This window comes from Microcaecilia unicolor, chromosome 9, assembly GCF_901765095.1.
Source record: "Microcaecilia unicolor chromosome 9, aMicUni1.1, whole genome shotgun sequence".
Lineage (NCBI taxonomy): Eukaryota > Metazoa > Chordata > Amphibia > Gymnophiona > Siphonopidae > Microcaecilia > Microcaecilia unicolor.
Window position 1 is genome coordinate 78,925,865 of NC_044039.1, and position 20,306 is coordinate 78,946,170.

At 48.0% G+C, this 20,306-nt stretch overlaps 1 protein-coding gene across 2 annotated transcripts in view; it reads right to left on the reverse strand.

The window, feature by feature from the left end:
• SAMM50 (SAMM50 sorting and assembly machinery component) overlaps positions 1-20,306 on the reverse strand; it is a 153,524-nt gene that overhangs the window by 70,130 nt on the left and 63,088 nt on the right. For both annotated transcript variants that reach the window (XM_030215009.1, XM_030215010.1), the window contains exon 5: positions 15,230-15,336. In XM_030215009.1, the coding sequence (XP_030070869.1) occupies positions 15,230-15,336 (107 nt within the window). The remainder of the gene's footprint in view (positions 1-15,229; positions 15,337-20,306) is intronic.

Below are 20,306 nucleotides of genomic sequence, written 5' to 3' on the forward strand. Positions count from 1 at the left end.
GTCCTGTTTCATCCTTCATTCACAACTGGCTTTACCAAGAAAATCCCTGGTCTCGTAACTGCCAGCATTCTTCTACATTATCAATGAACTGTGTTGTGCTTTCACTTTTGTGCTGTAGTTGCGTTCTTTTTTTAAGAATACAGATACAGCACAAATGTGAAAGCGCAATACTTTGTTTATGTGTATTTTGTTGTGCTTGTTTTTCTGTAAACTGGTTGTGTGAAATGATAGGCGTGTACAAATCCATTTAAATTTTCAATAGTTTTGCTACATCCAAGTGACAAAGAAATAATAGTCAAAAACACCAAAAATCACAGAAACTTCACTTTATCATATACTCAAGAAATCAATCTGCAGCATGGTAAAATTATGTATCATACCTGATAATTTTCTTTCCATTAATCATAGTTGATCAATCCATAGAGTGGTGGGTTGTGTCCATCTACCAGCAGGTGGAGATAGAGAGCAAACTTTTGCCTCCCTATATGTGGTCATGTGCTGCCGGAGACTCCTCAGTATGTCGATATCAAAGCTCCATCCGCAGGACTCAGCACTTAGAGAATTACACCCACAAAGGGACACTCTGCCCAGCTCACCACCGCCGAAACGGGGGAGGGGAATCCATCCAGCTCATCCCCGCGGAGCGGGGGAGGGACACCACACCCGCCGATGCGGGGGGGATCTGGCTTATCCTGCAACCGCAACCGCGGGAGGAGCTGACTGACCCTAACACCGCCGAAGCGGGAGGGGTACAAAGCTGCCCTACAGCCGCACGAAGCGGGAGGGAGTGCCGGCAGAATTTAAGTCTCAATCCAGCCCCGTAAAACGGAGGGGAGAGGAATGCAGCAGCTCACTGTAACACAAACTCGTCTCAACTCTTGAAGAATCCAAGTGAAAAAACTTGAACACGAAGTCCTCCTGAAGTAACTGAAGACCAAACTTGAACCTAAAATTCAACCAGAATATAAACAGTACAGATATCTGGGAGGGGCTATGGATTGATCAGCTATGATTAATGGAAAGAAAATTATCAGGTATGATACATAATTTTACCTTCCATATCAGCATGCTGATCAATCCATAGACTGGTGGGATGTACCGAAGCAGTACTCACCCAGGGCGGGACATTGAAATCCCTGACCGCAACACTGAAGCTCCAAACCGGGCCTCCGCCCGAGCAGCCACAGTCAAGCGGTAATGCCTGGAGAAGGTATGGGCCGATGCCCAAGTTGCCGCCTTGCAAATCTCTTCCAAGGAGACGGACCCGGCCTCTGCCATCGAGGCCGCCTGAGCTCTAGTGGAGTGAGCCTTCAGCTGGATAGGCGGCACCTTCCCCGCGGCCACATAAGCCGCTGCAATGGCTTCCTTGACCCATCTTGCCACTGTAGGCTTAGCAGCCTGCAGACCCTTACGAGGACCTGCAAACAGGACAAACAGATGATCCGATTTCCGGAAATCATTGGTCACTTCCAAGTATCTGAGAATGACACGTCTCACATCCAGATATTTGAGAGCAGAGTATTCCTCTGGGTAGTCCTCCCTCTGAAAGGAAGGGAGACAGAGCTGCTGATTCACATGGAAGCGAGAAACAATCTTGGGCAGGAAGGAAGGCACTGTGCGAATAGTCACTCCTGCCTCAGTGAACTGCAGAAAAGGCTCTCGACATGAGAGTGCCTGGAGCTCGGAAACTCTTCTGGCTGAAGTGATAGCCACCAAAAAGACTGCTTTCAACGTCAGGTCTTTCAGAGATGCCCTCGACAAGGGTTCAAAAGGCGGCTTCTGCAATGCTCTTAGCACCAGGTTGAGATTCCACGCAGGCACCACTGAGTGCAGAGGAGGGCGCAGGTGATTAACTCCCTTGAGAAAGCGCACCACATCTGGCTGCGAAGCCAGGGAAGCACCCTTCAGGCGGCCCCTGAAGCAAGCCAGAGCCGCTACCTGGACTTTAAGGGAACTGAGCGACAGGCCTTTCTCCAGACCTTCTTGCAGGAACGCCAACACTGAAGAAATTGGAGCAGTGAAGGGAGAAAGTGAGCCTGCTTCACAACACGCTGCAAAGATACGCCAAACCCTGGCGTAAGCAGTAGAAGTAGAGCGCTTCCTCGCTCTCAGCATAGTGGCGATGACCTTGTCTGAGAAGCCCTTCTTTCTCAGACGCTGCCGCTCAATAGCCAGGCTGTAAGACCAAAGGGGGAGGGATCCTCCATCACCACGGGACCCTGATGTAACAGGCCCTGCTCCACTGGCAGCCACAGAGGATCGTCCACTGAGAGCCTGATCAAGTCCGCATACCAGGGACGTCTGGGCCAATCCGGACCCACCAGGATTATCCGGCCTGGATGCTTTGCCACCCGGTCTAGCACCCTGCCCAACATGGGCCAGGGCGGGAACACATAGAGAAGCTCTTGTGTCGGCCACTGTTGGAGAAGAGCATCTACTCCCAGGGATCGAGGGTCCCGTCCTCTGCTGAAAAAGCGCGGCACTTGGCAATTGGCCGATGACGCCATCAGATCTAGGCTCGGCTGGCCCCAGCGCTTCGTGATGTCCAAGAACGCCTGAGCAGATAGCTGCCACTCTCCGGGCTCCAAAGTATGGCGACTGAGAAAGTCCGCCTTGACATTCATGACTCCGGCAATGTGGGCCGCTGACAGCTGTTCCAGGTTCGCTTCCGCCCACTGGCATAGATTCATGGCCTCCTTGGCTAGAGGGGCGCTCTTGGTACCTCCCTGGCGGTTGACATAGGCCACAGCCGTGGCATTGTCCGACAGGACCCGTACTGGCTTCAACGCCAGTACCAGGATGAACTCCAAAAGCGCCAACCGAATGGCTCTGAGTTCCAGGAGGTTGATAGACCACTTTGCTTCTGCAGGAGACCAGAGCCCCTGCGCTGTCCTTCCCAAGCAGTGGGCTCCCCAGCCCGACAAAGATGCGTCCGTCGTGACAACAATCCACTCCGGGGTCACCAGAGGCATTCCTGCAGACAACTTGTCTGTCTGCGTCCACCAGCTCAGCGCCTTGCGCACTGCTGGGTCCAAGGGAAGGCGCACAGCATAATCCTCCGACATCGGAGTCCAGCGCTGCAGCAGAGACTGTTGTAGTGGTCTCATATGAGCCCTGGCCCAGGGCACTACTTCCATCGTGGCCGTCATAGAGCCCAACAGCTGCACATAGTCCCAAGCCCGAAGAGGAGAGGCTACTAGGAACTGGTCCACCTGAGCCTGAAGCTTGACAATCCGATTGTCTGGCAGGAACACTCTGCCCACTTGGGTGTCGAATCGAACTCCCAGATACTCCAGGGACTGAGTTGGGCGCAGCTGGCTTTTCTCCCAGTTGATGATCCACCCCAGGGAGCTCAAAAGAGCAACCACCCGGTTCACAGCTTTGCCGCACTCTGCATAAGAGGGGGCTCGGATCAACCAGTCGTCCAGGTAAGGATGGACTTGTACTCCTTCCTTCCTCAGGAAGGCCGCGATGACCACCATTACTTTGGAGAAGGTCCGCGGAGCAGTAGCCAACCCGAACGGGAGGGCTCTGAACTGGAAGTGTCGGCCCAGGACTGCAAAACGCAGAAAGCGTTGATGGGGAGGCCAGATGGGAATATGCAAGTACGCTTCCTTGATGTCCAAGGATGCCAGGTACTCCCCTGCCTTCACTGCCGCTATAACAGAGCGGAGAGTCTCCATGCAAAAGTGCCGAACTTTCAAGGCCCGATTGACCCCTTTGAGGTCGAGGATAGGCCGTACAGAACCTCCTTTCTTTGGTACCACAAAGTAAATGGAGTAACGCCCCTTTCCAAGCTGACTTTCTGGCACCGGAACGACCGCACCCAGGCGGATCAGATTGTCCAAGGTCTGCTGCACTGCCACAGCTTTGACCGGAGACTTGCAGGGAGAGAGTACAAACCCGTCTCTTAACGGTCGGCAGAGCTCTAGCTTGTAGCCGTCTCTGATGACTTCCAGCACCCAAGCGTCTGAAGTTATTGTGGTCCACTCGCCCAGGAACGAGGACAGCCGTCCTCCAATCTGCACTGGGGCGCGGACCAAGGCCCCGTCATTGGGTACGAGACCCTGGGGGAGGACCGGAGGGAGCACCTCCGGGACGGCGGTCTCTGCGAAAGGAATGCTGCTTGGGGGAGAAGTTCCTCTTGAAGGAAGAGGGGGCAGAGGAGCCCGACCTGCCCGGGCGGTACCGACGGGCTTCCTGAAACCGTCCTCTGGAGGTACCGGGGCGAGTACTAGCCCGAGCCCTGACCTCTGGTAACTTCTTGCCCTTAGACGTGCCGAGATCGGTCACGATTTTGTCCAGCTCGACCCCAAAGAGCAGCTTGCCTTTAAAAGGCAATCTAGCCAGGCGGGATTTAGAGGCGTGGTCAGCAGACCAATGCTTCAGCCAAAGCCACCGCCGCGCAGAGACTGTCTGAGCCATGCCTTTAGCTGAGGCCCTCAAGACATCATACAGCAAGTCTGCCAAATAGGCTAAGCCCGATTCCAGGGCCGGCCAATCAGCCCTCAAGGAATGATCCGAGGAGGAAGCCCGCTGCACCATAGTCAGGCACGCCCTGGCCACATAGGAGCTGCAAACTGAGGCCTGCAAACTTAAAACAGCCGCCTCAAAGGACGACCTTAAGGCCGCCTCCAATCTTCTGTCTTGGGCGTCCTTTAGGGCTGTGCCACCTTCCACCGGCAACGCCGTTTTCTTAGTCACCGCAGTGATTAAAGAATCCACGGTAGGCCACAGATAGGCCTCACGTTCACTTTCAGGCAAAGGATAGAGGCGGGACATAGCCCTAGCCACTTTAAGGCTCGCTTCCGGGACATCCCATTGAGCCGAAATTAAGGTGTGCATAGCATCATGCACGTGGAAGGTTCTAGGCGGGCGCTTCGTCCCCAGCATAATGGCAGAGCCAACAGGGGCTGAGGGAGAGACGTCCTCCGGAGATGAAATCTTCAAAATGCCCATGGCCTGCACTAACAGGTTGGGCAAATCCTCTGAGCTAAAGAGCCGTGCTGCAGAGGGGTCATCCGCTCCATCCGAGCGGGGATCCGTCTCCTCCAAGGAATCCGCAAAGGACCGTTGGGAGAACTCAGATACGCTGCCCTCATCTACATCGGAGGAGACAAAGTCCTCCAAGGCCTGGGAATCAACCCGAGGGCGTTTACCTCCAGGGGCCTCAACCTCTTTACCAGACGAGGGAGCAGGGGCAGCGTTTTGCATAAGGAAGGCCTGATGCAGCAGCAAAACAAACTCGGGGGAGAAACCGCACTTCCGCAGCCTGGGCTACAGCCCTAGACGCACCCTCAACCGGCGCTCGCAAGAGCGGGGGAGAGACATGCTGCGCATCCAAGATGGCGTCCGGCGCGACACTCCGCGAAGGAGCCGCGCGGGAAGAACGGCGCTTAACTTTAGCCGCTTTTGTGCCGTCGCCCACATTAAGGGCGTTCATGGCATTAATGTCTCCTACCTCAAGGGCGGCCCAACAAGAAGCCGTCCGAGCCGCGTGGCCGGCCAAGATGGCGGAGGCGAGCAGCGGGGGATGGGCGTTTATGGCGGGAAAAACCGCCACACCGGAGGAAGGACCGGGACACTCATCGGTCACGAAACTGACACCCAACAAGGGCGAATCAGACTTTAAGACCCCCGCATCCCCTCTAGAAGCGCCCAAGCGATCCGGGGAGCGACTCTTTGCGCCCTCGCCCTCCGACGCCATATGCCACGTGGAGATCAATCGGGGAACCCCCTGCCCGCTATAAAAAGGTAAAAATTACCTGCTTTCCGCTCCGAGCTGTAACGACCTGGTGTCCCAGTGAGTAGCTGCAATAAACGTTTAAATAAACGTCGAAATAAACGCCTTTAAGGACGTTCAAAAATTTTTTATTTTTTTTTTTAACGGAGCCAGCGGGAGGGGGGAGAAAAGGAGGGACCTGGCGCCACCAGGTTTGCACTTGCTCAAGAAGAGCCCTCAACCCCAGGCACTCAACAAAACCTAAAAATTAGGCTTGGAGGCCTAGCCAGAGCTGCTGCTGTGTGTGACCACCACCTGCTGAGATAGAGAACATACTGAGGAGTTTCCGGCAGCACATGACCACATATAGGGAGGCAAAAGTTTGCTCTCTATCTCCACCTGCTGGTAGATGGACACAACCCACCAGTCTATGGATTGATCAGCATGATGATATGGAAATGACCGTTCTTTCATAAAGAAACTGTGGCTCTACCCTGCACACATGCCTAGAGCCATACAAAGCTTACACCAAGCTTTGCTATACCAACAAGGAAGAGCCAACAGCCCGACAGAAAGGACCAGAAGGAACTATCAGCCAGAACCACAAGGTTCCCCAGGCCACAGGAGGGAAAGAGGACCATGAGTTCCTCAGTTGAAGTCATGGAGAACAGAATGGAAAGCATGGGGTGAGAAAGCAAGCAGGAAGAGTAAGCAAGGAACAGAGGATAGGAGAAAGCAGAGGGCGAGAGAATAAAGGGTCATGGACTTGATATACTGTCTTTCTGTGGTACAACCAAACCAGTTTACATATTCTATGCAGGTACTTTCTCTGTCTCTACTGGGCTCACAATCTATTTTTATACCTGGGGTACGGAGGGTTAAGTGAGGCAAGGGAAGAGAAAGGGGAACACAGAGTGAGATCAAAGGGAGGGGGTAGAGGGAGAAAGCAAGAAGGAAAGGAGACAAATGAGAGCAGAGGGTGAGAGAAAGCAGGGACCTGATTTCCTGAGCTTTCTTTTTCCACTTCTACAGATACAGGATGGGAGTAAAGCCTTAAAAAACAAGTCCTAAGGATGGGGGGAGGGGAGTAGGAAAAAACAAGGGGATAAGAGCAAGGCAAAGGAAACTGGATCACATGGGATGAAAGCAACAGGAGCAAGAGGAAGAGAATAAGGGTGAGGAAGGGCAGCATCAAAGGAAGAGGTGGAAACAGTGGGTGAATGAGCAAGAGGAAGAGATGATGAAGCTAATGGAGAGGAGAAAGGAAGGAGCAGGGGATGAAAGGGAGAGTAGTGGGTGGGAGAGCAAAGGGGGAAGAAAGGGGAGCACAGGAGTTGAGAACAAGAAAAGAAAAAAAGAGAAGAGAGGCAGGTATGAGAAAACAAGTGGGAAAGAGGGAATGAAAAACAAAGAAAGAAAGGTACGAGCAAAGACTAACAAGACCAAAGGGGGAGAGAGTGAAGTACAAGGAATTGGAGACTAAAGGGGGGAATGCAAGAGAGTGACAAATGAAGAGCAGCGTACCCTAAGCTTTTTTTCCCCCTGTAAACAGAGGATGCAAAAAAGCATTAGTAAATCAGGCTCCAGGTTGGAAGACAGAGGTTAGAGCAGAAGGTGAGAGGGAAAGGGGGATGGGGGAGAGCAAGACAGAGGGTGGGAAGCAGGAGATAAGCAGGCAGGGAGGAAAAGATGACAAGATCAAGATAGTAGAAGAATGGGATAAGACAGCACAAGTTGTGCTTAAGGGATACGCAAGGGGTGAAAAGAAACATGGAAAGAAAGGACAACAAGGATGAATGGAGATAGGAAAACAGGGGACAGCAATGGATGAAAGGAAGAGGGGGAGAAGAAATACAGGGGATCAGACCAAAAAAGGGGAAGAGGATGCGCTAGGTGCACGCTAGGTCAAGGTGAAATATACACCTGGTACAGTAAAGTGAAGATACTTACCTGTAGCAGGTATTCTCCAAGGACAGCAGGCCATTAATTTTCACATGCGGATGACATCATCCACGTCACCCAGTGCAAAATGCTTTTACAGCATACTATAGCTTTAAGAGCAAGTGACGGCGCCCCTCAGTGCGCACGCACAAGTGCCTTCCTGCCCACCATGAGAGCATGGGACCATCAATATAGTAAAATAGCTATATAAAAAAAACTCCAAATGGAGGTGGGAGGGTATGTGAGAATTAATGACCTGCTGTCCTCTGAGAATACTTGCTACAGGTAAGAATCTTTGCGTTCTCCGAGGCCAAGCAGGCCATATTATTCTCACGTAGGAATACCTAGCTACCAGGCACACTGGTCAATTGGGCAGCGAGTCCAATACTATTAACCTGAAACTATATACAAACAGTGTGAGAGTGTAGAACAAAAAACAGGCCTAGGAGGGTGGAGCTAGATTCTAGACCCCAAACAAATTCTGCAGAATTGTTTGTCCAAACCGACTATCACGTCAGATAGAAGCAATAGTAATAAATGAATATATAGACTGAAGACCATGTTGCAGCCATGCAAATCTCTTCTATATAGGCTGATTTCAAGTGGGCTACCGATGCCACCATGGATCTGACGTTATGAGCCTTGACATGACCCTCAAGAGTCAGCCCAACTTGAGCATAAATGAAAGAAATGCAATCTGCCAGCCAATTGGAGACTGTGCATTTCCCGATAGTGAACCCCATCCTATTGGGATCAAAAGAAACAAAAAGCTGGGTGGACTGTCTGTAAGGCCTAGTCCTCTCCAGGTAAAACGCCAATGCTTGCTTGCAGTCCAAGGTATGAAGTGCGCTTTTGCCAGGATAGGCGTGAAGCTTGGGAAAAAATACTGGAAGGACAGTGATTCAGATGGAACGCCGACACAACCTTAGGCAGGAACTAAAAGTGTGTGCGAAGAACTACTTTGTTGTGATGAAATTTTGTGTAAGGTGGATTCGCTACTACGGCCTAAAACTCACTAACCCTGCGAGCTGAAGTAACAGTCCAGAAAGCATAGACAATCATGTTCTTTAATCATTGGGAGAAGGGTGCTCAAGGAAATCATCCTGAACTTTTCCTTCACTAGGAATTTGTTCAGGGCCCTTAGGTCTAGATGGGACGCATCCCCCGTCTTCTTTGGAACAAGGAAGTACCTGGAATAGAATTCATTCTCATCTTCCCCTGGTGGAATAGGCTCAACTGCATGGGCCTTTAGAAGAGCGGAGAGTACCTCTGCAAGTACCTCCTTGTGGTGAGAGCTGAAATAAGATGCTCTTGGTGGGCAATTTGGTGCTCTTTGATGCAAATGCAAGGAATATCCAAAAAGGACTATTTGAAGAACCCACCGGTTGGAGGTTACAAGAGTTCACCTATTTTAGACAAAAAACTCAGCCTCCCCTCCACCAGTAGGTCATCCGGCATGATCACTTCTATGTCGGCTATGCTTTGTTGGAGCCAGTCAACAACTTGTCTCCCATTTTGACTGGGTAGTCGGCTGGGGCTTAGGAGTATGCTGTTGACGAGAATTTTCATGCTAGGCCTGAGCCTGCTGGGCATATCTACACCTCAAAGTAATAGGGATCCCTCTTCAACTTGCTTGAAAACCTCCTAGATGAGGAGGATGCAGAAGGCATCCAGAGGGACAGAGTATCAATGATGCAAGTGTGTTTCTTGATGAGGTCTGCGACCTTCTCTCCAAAAAGATTATCTCTCTAGCACGTAGCATCTGCCAATCTCTACTGGCCTGCCAGGTCTGAGTCAGAGACACACAGCCATGAGTCTGCGCATCACTATACTCTGAGCAGAGATCCTGGATGCCACAACAAAAGTGTCCTAGGTGTCCCTGGCCAGAAATTTACAACACGCCTTCTGCTGCTTGGCCAGCTGGTGAAGAGATTCGGCCTGCTCCAGTGGAAGAGAATCTGCCAAATCAGTTATAATGCTCACCAAGTTCCACAAGTATAGGCTCATGTACAGCTGCTACGACTGAATACGGAAAATGAGCACGAAGGCCCAACTCATCTTCCGCACAAGAGTCCAGAGTTCATGCTTCTCTGCCTGGAGGAGTCGAGGAAAAGTCTCTGGAATGACCACCACCAGGAAATGATGAGGCAACGGCGGCCAATCAAACTCAGGGGAACTCTGGATCTGATACAAGATGTCTATCTTCTTGGGCAGGACAGGGACTGACAGAGGGGACTCCCATTTCTTCACCTGAACGTTACACAGAATCTTATGAAGTGGGACAGTCACAGCCTCTCTACGAGGAGAGTAGCAGTGCAGGACCTCAAACATCTCAGCCCTGAGCTCGTCCTCCATCTCCAAATGAATGGGAATGGCTGCAGCCATTTCCTTTACGAAGGCAGGGTAGGAGAGGCTCTCAGGTGAAGATTTTCATCTCTCCTCAGGAGGGGAGGGGGTCTGATTGGATTCCATAGGACTCCTCCTCCAAAAAGTACCTTGGATCCTCCTCAACGCTCCTCATCAGTGTCAGCCATGAATCTCTCATGGGAGGGCTCAGACTGAGCTTGCCTCCAGTAGGAGGAATGAAGTTTTTTGCCTAGAATGGCATGGAGACACAGTCTCCAACTTAAACTCCGATGAAGCTTCCTCTATCGACATTGAGGGGGGTTCCTGCACAGGCGCCTGTAGACACCGGTACTGCAAGCTGCACCAGCTTTGATGACCTCACCGCAGGCTGAGGGCCCTGTGAGGCACCAGTTAGAGGCATGGCTGGCGCAAGCACCTCAGATGCCAATGCACTCTGCTGTAGAATCCCTGCCAAGTGCTCTTGGAGCATGGCCCGGATGTGCTCATTGAGGGTTGACATCAGGAAAGGCTGGTGCATTGGTTCAGAGACAGGCTGCTGAACTACCGGTGCCAATCCAAGTACCTGGCCCTGGCTGCATGGAGACCCTCATGTCAGCACCTCCTCGATGGAGGGGGAGTGCTCCTCCCTGTGCCAACACTTCTCAGGGACTGGATCGCTTGGTGCCCCGGTGCTCCCAGCAACATGCGTCAAGGGGGATCGATGCTTGTGCTTCTTCGGCTTCAGCTGATGCCAAGCGTCATCGCTCCTCGGTGCCAATGAGGAGAGTGTTGAATCCTCATGCCTCCACGGTGTCGGGTCTGATGTCGAGCGGTCCCAGGGGCCCTGCACAGTGGTTGGTCTCGAGGTAGAGACCTGTTCGGTGCATGTCCACTCCCAGTGTCAGAAGTGGGCCTAGCAACCAAGGGGACCGATGCACCTGATGTTGGTGCATACGCTGATGTTGACGATTCGAACCGGGCTCCAAAAATCTTCTCCATTTAAGCCTCTCTGGACTTTTGTGTTCTTTTCTGCATCTGCAGAGAAAGAATACAGTTACTAGAGTTGTGGTCTGGCCTCAAACACTGGATACACCAGAAATGGGTGTCAGCCCCAGAGATGGTATGATTACACCGAGCACAGCGCTTGAAGCCACTGGGAACTTTCGATGACATGGAACGGAAAACATCCGTGGCCAAATCAAACAATTCGATGGTGACTAAAAAAAGGGGCAAATCACCAAAAAAATGTAGGGAAGAAGATCCCAACTGACATTCAGGCCTAAGAGGGCCTAGCGAGCCCACAAAAAAATAAAGGAAACTTAAAAGTAGGGGAAAAAATTCTAAATTTTTAAGGGTAAAAGAGACCCCCCCCCCCCCCCAAAAAAAAAATCACAAAAAAAAACAGGGCTAAAATCACTCAAAAGGAAGACACAAAAATGCTCAAAAAGCCTACCTACACACCACATGCTTTGAGGAGCCGCAACAGTGCATTCTTTCCTCACGGCAGATGAAGAGAGACTGATGGTCCCATGCTCTCACTGTGGGCAGGAAGGCATTTGCGAATGCATACTGGGGGTGTTGTCACATGCTCTTAAAGCTAAAGTAATGCTGTAAAAGCGTTACACACCGGGTAACATGGATGATGTCACCCACATGTGAGAATAATATGGCCTGCTTGTCCTCGGAGAATGCACTGCAGGGACACGCATCACAATGCCACACCAGGCCCCGTTTTAGCTTACAGACAACTCTGCATGGCTTTTTGTCTTTGTGCATGGGAATTCTTAGATCATCTTCTGTAACTGATTGGCCACTAATTTGATAAGGTTTTTGTTGTTGTTTTATCAGTGTCCGAACTGAGACTATAGAACAGAGACACTCCATCTGCAGCTCCAGCATCATGTATAGCTTCAACACATTCTTGTGATCTTTTCACAACAGAGAGTGGTTTCTGAACCAGAACTGGAATGACTCGGGCTGGTGGTCAAGATGGCGTCAGGAACGGAAGTGAGGTACCTTAGCTCCTGAGACTCGAAAACGCTCTGGCGCGAGGACTGATCTTCCCGATTTTACTATGGGAAAGAGAAAGGGGAAAACGACGGTCCCTTCCTCCACGGTTCCGCCGTCAACCCCCGCCACTCGCCAGATGACTTTGGAGAGCTTTCGAGTGGTGCCTCTTGGAGAACAAATGTCCACTTCGATTGGCTCGGTCTCTCATGGTACCGAGCACAGCATAGAAGGAGTGACGTTAAGTCCTCCTTCCTTCACTGCACCTCCGCGACCCGGAGGCGATTCTCAGCTCGTGGGGTCACGACAACCTGAGGTTCTGGATTTACCCAGACCGGTGGTACTCGTAGAGGGAGGACCTATGAGCACTTCAACCCCGGGAAAGGAAACAACATTACAGGATTCAGTGCAGGCCGCTGTTCCTGTTTCTCTGGAGATTGCAGCCGCGTCTATCGGAGTTCTAAAGAGACCAGCAGTGGTAACTATGAATACACTTTGGGATGCCATTCAGGCAATGAACAATACTTTACTCTTGATGAATAACTCAGTTAAAAGTGATATAACGGACCTGAAACAGGCTAATCAAACATTGTTAGCTCAAACTCAGGAGCAGCAAGTTAAAATTAAGAAAATAGAAGGAGAGGTTGAAAAACTACAGAATATTTCCTCAGTTTTGATTAAAGAAAGAGAAATCCAAGATAGAAAAATGGAATACCTTGATAACAATGCGCGCAGGAACAATTTGAGACTTGAATTTCTCGAAATCACCATTGATAAATCCTACAGAAATGCTTAAGAAATATTGTACTGAGGTATTGGGGATTCCAGTGGAGGGGTTTCCCCCCATAACGAGAACCCAATACATAACTGGTAGATCTGCTCAATTAAATGAACAACCTCAAACAGCTCCTGGCACTACATTAAATTTAACAGAATTCTTGGAGAACTCTCTCGAACTGATATCTGAAAGAACTACATTGTTGGTAACTTTTGCCCTAGAGTTTGACCGAAACAATATTCTTCGGTTATACTTTCGACATATTAACGATTCTTTCATGGGACAAAAGATTCAAGTGTTCCCAGATTTAGTAAGGGTCACACAGAAGAGGAGAAAAGAATTTCTTTTGTATAAATCTAGGGTGTTAAAATTAGGAGGCACATTGGTGCTGAGATTTCCTTGTAAATGTTGTATTTCAATTGATCTGGTGAACTATGTTTTCTTTACTCCCAAGAAGTTATTGGAGTTTATTGAATCAAGGGAAAAGGCTGTTCCTACCGTGGAGGCACTCCCTTAGTTTAAATATGCTGAATATCGGCTGTGTACATTTGTTCCTCCCATCTGTTAGTAAATTGTTAATTTACTATAATTTTCCATTTGAACTATTTCTTAGTATCTTGACCAAATAATTGTGGACAAATTATATAACAATTTTTTTTCCTTATTTTTGAATGATATAAAGTATTATGTCATACATTTTATTATATTTCTGGTATTTCAATGCATTTATGTTTGATGATATAAATGTCAAAACTTATAAATAAAGAATAAAAAAAAAAGAACTGGAATGACTCTAGGTTCTAAATTTTAATGAAGATTAAGGACAGAAATTGAATATGGCCCTTGACACTTAAGATGGCAATTCTACAACTGGGCACCTCCGTTTAGATACCCAAGGACAAGCAGTGGGAGCCCAGGCGTCATTACAGAATACTAGTATAACTTGTTATCGGTGCGCCTAACATTTACATGCTCACAGTTACACCAGCCATAGATCTGGCATGCCTGCGGGTACCTAAATGCAGCAGGGATGTGTACAGTTTACAGTATTCTGTAAGCTATGAGCCAAACTGTTGAGCTCCACCCATATTCTGCCAAAGTGTATGCCCCCCTTGCATTTATATACTATTTAAGTTGGGCATACCTTTACAGAATAGCACTTAGGCACCTTGCTGGCACGTTCTCAGAAAGTGTACCCTTATGCATGTTTTCTAGATATTTACATCCACAAGGGCATATAAATGTAGGTGCCTAAATTATAGAATTGCCCTTCATGCAATTTAAGTAACCTGTCCAACGGTTTTCAACCCGTTGAGAATCATCAAACTCAAGGGCTATATCCTAGTCAGGTTTTCAGGATTTCCCCAATGAATATGCATGAAATCTATTAGCATACAATGGAAGAACTTCATGCAAATAGATTTCATGCATATTCATTGGTGAGATCGTGAAAATCTAACTGGGTTGCAGCCCTCGAGGACTGAGGTTCTCCCCCCCCTCCCCCCCCTCAAATCTAACTGGTTGCTTTTCAAAGCTATCTGTTATGTTTTAGCTTTCTACGTACCGGGTCTTCAATGTGAATAAGATGAAACCAGGTGGGCTGGGTGCCTCCAGGATGGAGCTTTCAAGCATTAAACCCAACTATCTAAGAAGCTAAGTAGGATTCATTTTGTCACTTTCTTTCTCTTCCACACATACGCTTGACAATCATAAGTTCCACATGGGTACACAGAGTCCCAAACTTTTTCAAAACAGCCTCAGATCTACTGTTTCATTTTACCTGTCAATCACTAAGTCACTATCAAACCACATCTAGGTGGCACTTCAAAACACACCACTAGCCTGGTATCAAGTGGACAGTGGATCCAAGATATTTGACTGTGTTGTACAGTAAGTGGATCCCCATTATTGTTGGTCTACAGCAGTGGTGTTCCGAGGGGCGCTGACACCCGGGGCGGATCGCTGATGCGCCCCGCCCGCCCCCCCCCCCCCCGGCAAAGGGACACTCCCCCCACCTCGGCGAAAGAACCCCCCCCCCCCCCCGAGTGCACGCCGCTGGGGGGGTGCCGCGCGCCGGTCAGCGTCGTTGGTTTCCTTGCTCCCTCTGCCCCGGAACAGGTTACTTCCTGTTCCGGGGCAGAGGGAGCATGGAAACCAATGACGCTGACCGGCGCGCGGCACCCCCCCAGCGGCATGCACCCGGGGCGGACCGCCCCCACCTTGGTACTGACCAAAAAAAAAACAACCCTCAGGCTTGAACCCTTTGCCATGATAAAGCAGCTCAGTATAACACGGCATTGCTTATATGGGATCTACAGTGTAATTTTTGATATATTTACTGCACTATTCATTGTGCTGATTGCAAAGGAAAAAGGACAAAGGACAACAGAACAATTGAAAGGCCCATTGCAAAACCATTCTGAAATAGTCCATACCATACTGCCTTCATTATTGCCAACCATAGTGTTGTAACTTCCTGTCACTCTTCTAAGCTCAGTAACCTCAAAAGTAACATCTATCCCATTTGGAAGGGCATCGTCACCTAAAAAAGACACATAAAGATATTGATATTTAATTGATTTATAGAATTGATTGATAAAAAGAGAAGGGACCTGTGGCACACCGGGCACAATTTACTTTTAACTGAGAAGCACCATTATACAGTGTTATGCCATTTAAAAATAAGTACTTTGAATCCTGCTGCACAAATAATAGGTATATAGATAACTAAGGTGCTCATCTTCAAAGCACAGAGACTTACAAAGTTACACTGTAGCCTACGTAACTTTGTAAGTCTATGTGCTTTGAATATGAGCCAAGTTATCTGGTTACCTTTACACAAGAATATTCAGCAGTGATAGCTTAACAGGTTATGTCTTTAAATATACAGTTAAACAAATATCTGATTAAAGTTAAGTGAATAAGTTAAAATGACGATGAATACTGGCCACATGCGTACTCACTGTACTTAACAGCAAATAATTAATTTTATGGATTTCACTGAACAGATATTATTCCTATACGCAAAGACAGGGAACAGTCTTTTTAAATAAAGTCCTATATCAGGCTTGTCCAACTTTTTCCTGTCGGGAGCCACATTTCATATGTTTTGACATTTGGAGGGACAAAACACGTACCGTTGTATACTGCCGCATGTTTCATCAAACAGTGGCAAAATATGACAGTGTATAGACCCCCCCCGATGCGAACTGCAAAAAAAATCAAACTATGTGGAAGTTAGGCAATCGCCTAAGTAATACCAAATTACCTGTTTTTGACCTGTATATATATACAGATATACACGTCTCCTAGTTTGTAATGTTATTAGTCCAGTGACCTAGTTTAATTGGTGCCCAAGCAGCCTATATATTACGTTATTTTAGCTAATATTGGTAAACTGCATTCTGAGCTATGTCAGAGTAACTCAGAAAAAGCCAAATTCCTCACATTCCTTCCCATCTTATAAGGGGTTTGCAGCCAGAAACCAGTTTTCCCTACATGGTCAGAGATTTCCCTATTGGCTGATAGCCAACCTGGGATGGTCAGAGTGTTAGGTGTATCCTTGAGAGCCTTTGTTCCTTCTGGTGCCCTTTTGCCTTTTTCCCTTTCTCTTTGATATTTTCTCCCCTCCACCTTCTCTCCTGGATTCTCTGCCTTTACATCTGCTTTGTTGGGACTATTGGCCTTTTTCCATGCAAAAGAAGCTCTACAGCTTGGCAGAGGTCCGAAGACAGACAGGAAGAATTTTGGATGCTGTTTTTGTAAGTTCCTGGTTCCTGGCTTCTGACTTGTATGCTGTATTCTTGAAACCTGCTCACTTTAATCCTGTGAGATACATCAAATCTACAGTACGCAAATAAAAGATAAGTTGTTTAACTAAATTAAATGTCAGAGTGTTATCTGCACATAACTTTGGGAAACTTAAAGAACTATAATAGCCGTACATAAGTACATAAGCACCGCCATGCTGGGACAGACCAAGGGACCATCGAGCCCAGCACCCTGTCATCAACAGCAGCCAAAAGAACAAGCAATTTGTCCCACCCATCCTAGAAATACTGTATTATTCCCTCATCCATTCAATAACATTCTATGGCTTTTTTCTCCAGGAGTGGAGGAGTGGCCTAGTGGTTAGAGTGGTGGACTCTGGTCCTAGGGAACTGGGTTTGATTCCCACTGCAGGCACAGGCAGCTCCTTGTGACTCTGGGCAAGTCACTTAACCCTCCATTGCCCCAGGTACAAATAAGTACCTGTATATAATATGTAAGCCGCATTGAACCTGCTATGAGTGGGAAAGCGCGGGGTACAAATGTAAGAAAAATAAAGAAAAAATAAAAATAAAGAAGCCGTCCAACCCTTTTTTGAAGTCCACTAAGTTAACCGCCTTAACCACCTTTCCCGGCAGCGAATTCCAGAGTTTAACTACACGCTGAGTGAAGAAATATTTCCTCCGATTCGTTTTAAATTTACCACACTGCAGCTTCATCGCATGCCCCCTTGTCCTAGTATTTTTTGAAAGCATAAACAGACGCTCCACATCGACCCGTTCATTCCACTCATTATCTTATAGACCTCTATCATATCTCCCCTCAGCCACCTTTTCTCCAAGCTGAAGAGCCCCAGCCTCTTCAGCCTATCCTCATAGGGAAGTCGTCCCATCCCCTGTATCATCTTTGTCACCCTTCGCTGCACCTTTTCCAATTCCACTATGTCTTTTTTGAGGTGCAGCGACCAGAATTGAACACAATACTTGGGTGCGGTCAGCACCATGGAGCGATATAACGGCAGAATAATATCCTTATTTTTGTTTTCAATCCCTTTCCTAATTATACCCAACATTCTATTTGCTTTCCTAGCCCCAGCAGCACATTGAGCAGAAGTTTTCAACGTATCATCAACGATGACACCTAGATCCCTTTCTCGGTCCGTGACTCCCAATGCTGAACCTTGCATGACGTAGTTATAGTTTGGGTTCCTCTTTCCCACATGCATCACTTTGCATTTGTTCACATTAAACGTCATCTGCCATTTAGACTCCCAGTCTCCCAATCTCGTAAGGTCCTCTTGTAGTTTTTCAAAATCTTCCTGCGATTTGACTACTTTGAATAACTTTGTGTCATCGGCAATTTGATTATCTCACTAGTTACCCCCATCTCTAGGTCATTTACAGTGGTGGAAATAAGTATTTGATCCCTTGCTGATTTTGTAAGTTTGCCCACTGACAAAGACATGAGCAGCCCATAATTGAAGGGTAGGTTATTGGTAACAGTGAGAGATAGCACATCACAAATTAAATCCGGAAAATCACATTGTGGAAAGTATATGAATTTATTTGCATTCTGCAGAGGGAAATAAGTATTTGATCCCCCACCAACCAGTAAGAGATCTGGCCCCTACAGACCAGGTAGATGCTCCAAATCAACTCGTTACCTGCATGACAGACAGCTGTCGGCAATGGTCACCTGTATGAAAGACACCTGTCCACAGACTCAGTGAATCAGTCAGACTCTAACCTCTACAAAATGGCCAAGAGCAAGGAGCTGTCTAAGGATGTCAGGGACAAGATCATACACCTGCACAAGGCTGGAATGGGCTACAAAACCATCAGTAAGACGCTGGGCGAGAAGGAGACAACTGTTGGTGCCATAGTAAGAAAATGGAAGAAGTACAAAATGACTGTCAATCGACAAAGATCTGGGGCTCCACGCAAAATCTCACCTCGTGGGGTATCCTTGATCATGAGGAAGGTTAGAAATCAGCCTACAACTACAAGGGGGGAACTTGTCAATGATCTCAAGGCAGCTGGGACCACTGTCACCACGAAAACCATTGGTAACACATTACGACATAACGGATTGCAATCCTGCAGTGCCCGCAAGGTCCCCCTGCTCCGGAAGGCACATGTGACGGCCCGTCTGAAGTTTGCCAGTGAACACCTGGATGATGCCGAGAGTGATTGGGAGAAGGTGCTGTGGTCAGATGAGACAAAAATTGAGCTCTTTGGCATGAACTCAACTCGCCGTGTTTGGAGGAAGAGAAATGCTGCCTATGACCCAAAGAACACCGTCCCCACTGTCAAGCATGGAGGTGGAAATGTTATGTTTTGGGGGTGTTTCTCTGCTAAGGGCACAGGACTACTTCACCGCATCAATGGGAGAATGGATGGGGCCATGTACCGTACAATTCTGAGTGACAACCTCCTTCCCTCCGCCAGGGCCTTAAAAATGGGTCGTGGCTGGGTCTTCCAGCACGACAATGACCCAAAACATACAGCCAAGGCAACAAAGGAGTGGCTCAGGAAGAAGCACATTAGGGTCATGGAGTGGCCTAGCCAGTCACCAGACCTTAATCCCATTGAAAACTTATGGAGGGAGCTGAAGCTGCGAGTTGCCAAGCGACAGCCCAGAACTCTTAATGATTTAGAGATGATCTGCAAAGAGGAGTGGACCAAAATTCCTCCTGACATGTGTGCAAACCTCATCATCAACTACAGAAGACGTCTGACCGCTGTGCTTGCCAACAAGGGTTTTGCCACCAAGTATTAGGTCTTGTTTGCCAGAGGGATTAAATACTTATTTCCCTCTGCAGAATGCAAATAAATTCATATACTTTCCACAATGTGATTTTCCGGATTTAATTTGTGATGTGCTATCTCTCACTGTTACCAATAACCTACCCTTCAATTATGGGCTGCTCATGTCTTTGTCAGTGGGCAAACTTACAAAATCAGCAAGGGATCAAATACTTATTTCCACCACTGTATGAATATGTTAAAAAGCAGAGGTCCCAGCACCGATCCCTGAGGGACCCCACTAACTACCCTTCTCCATTGCGAATACTGACCTTTTAATCCTACTCTCTGTTTCCTATCTTTCAACCAGTTTTTAATCCATAGTAAGACACTACCTCCGATCCCAGGTCCCTCTAATTTCCTCTGTAGTCTTTCATGAGGGACCTTATCAAAACGCCTTCTGAAAATCTAGATACACAATATCAACCGGCTCACCTTTGTCCACGTTTCAAAGAAATGCAGCAGATTGGTGAGGCAAGACTTCCCTTCACTAAATCCACACTGACGTTGTCCCATTAGTCCATGATTTTGAATGTGCTCTGTAATTTTGTTCTTCATTATAGTCTCTATCATTTTGCCCGGAACTGACGTCACACTCACCGGTCTATAATTTCCCGGGTCTCCTCTGGAACCTTTTTAAAATATCGGCGTTACATTGGCCACCCTCCAATCTTCCAGTACCACACTCGATTTTAAGGATAAATTACAAATCAATAACAGTAGCTCTGCCAGCTCATTTTTTAGTTCTATCAGTACCCTAGGGTGAATACCATCCGGTCCAGGAGATTTGCTACTCTTCAGTTTGCAGAACTGCTCCATTACATCTTCCAGATTTACAGATATTTCAATAAGTTTTTCCGACTCTTCAGCTACGAATACCCAGTCCAGCACTGGTATCCCACCCAAGTCTTCCTCGGTGAAGACTGAAGCAAAGAACTCA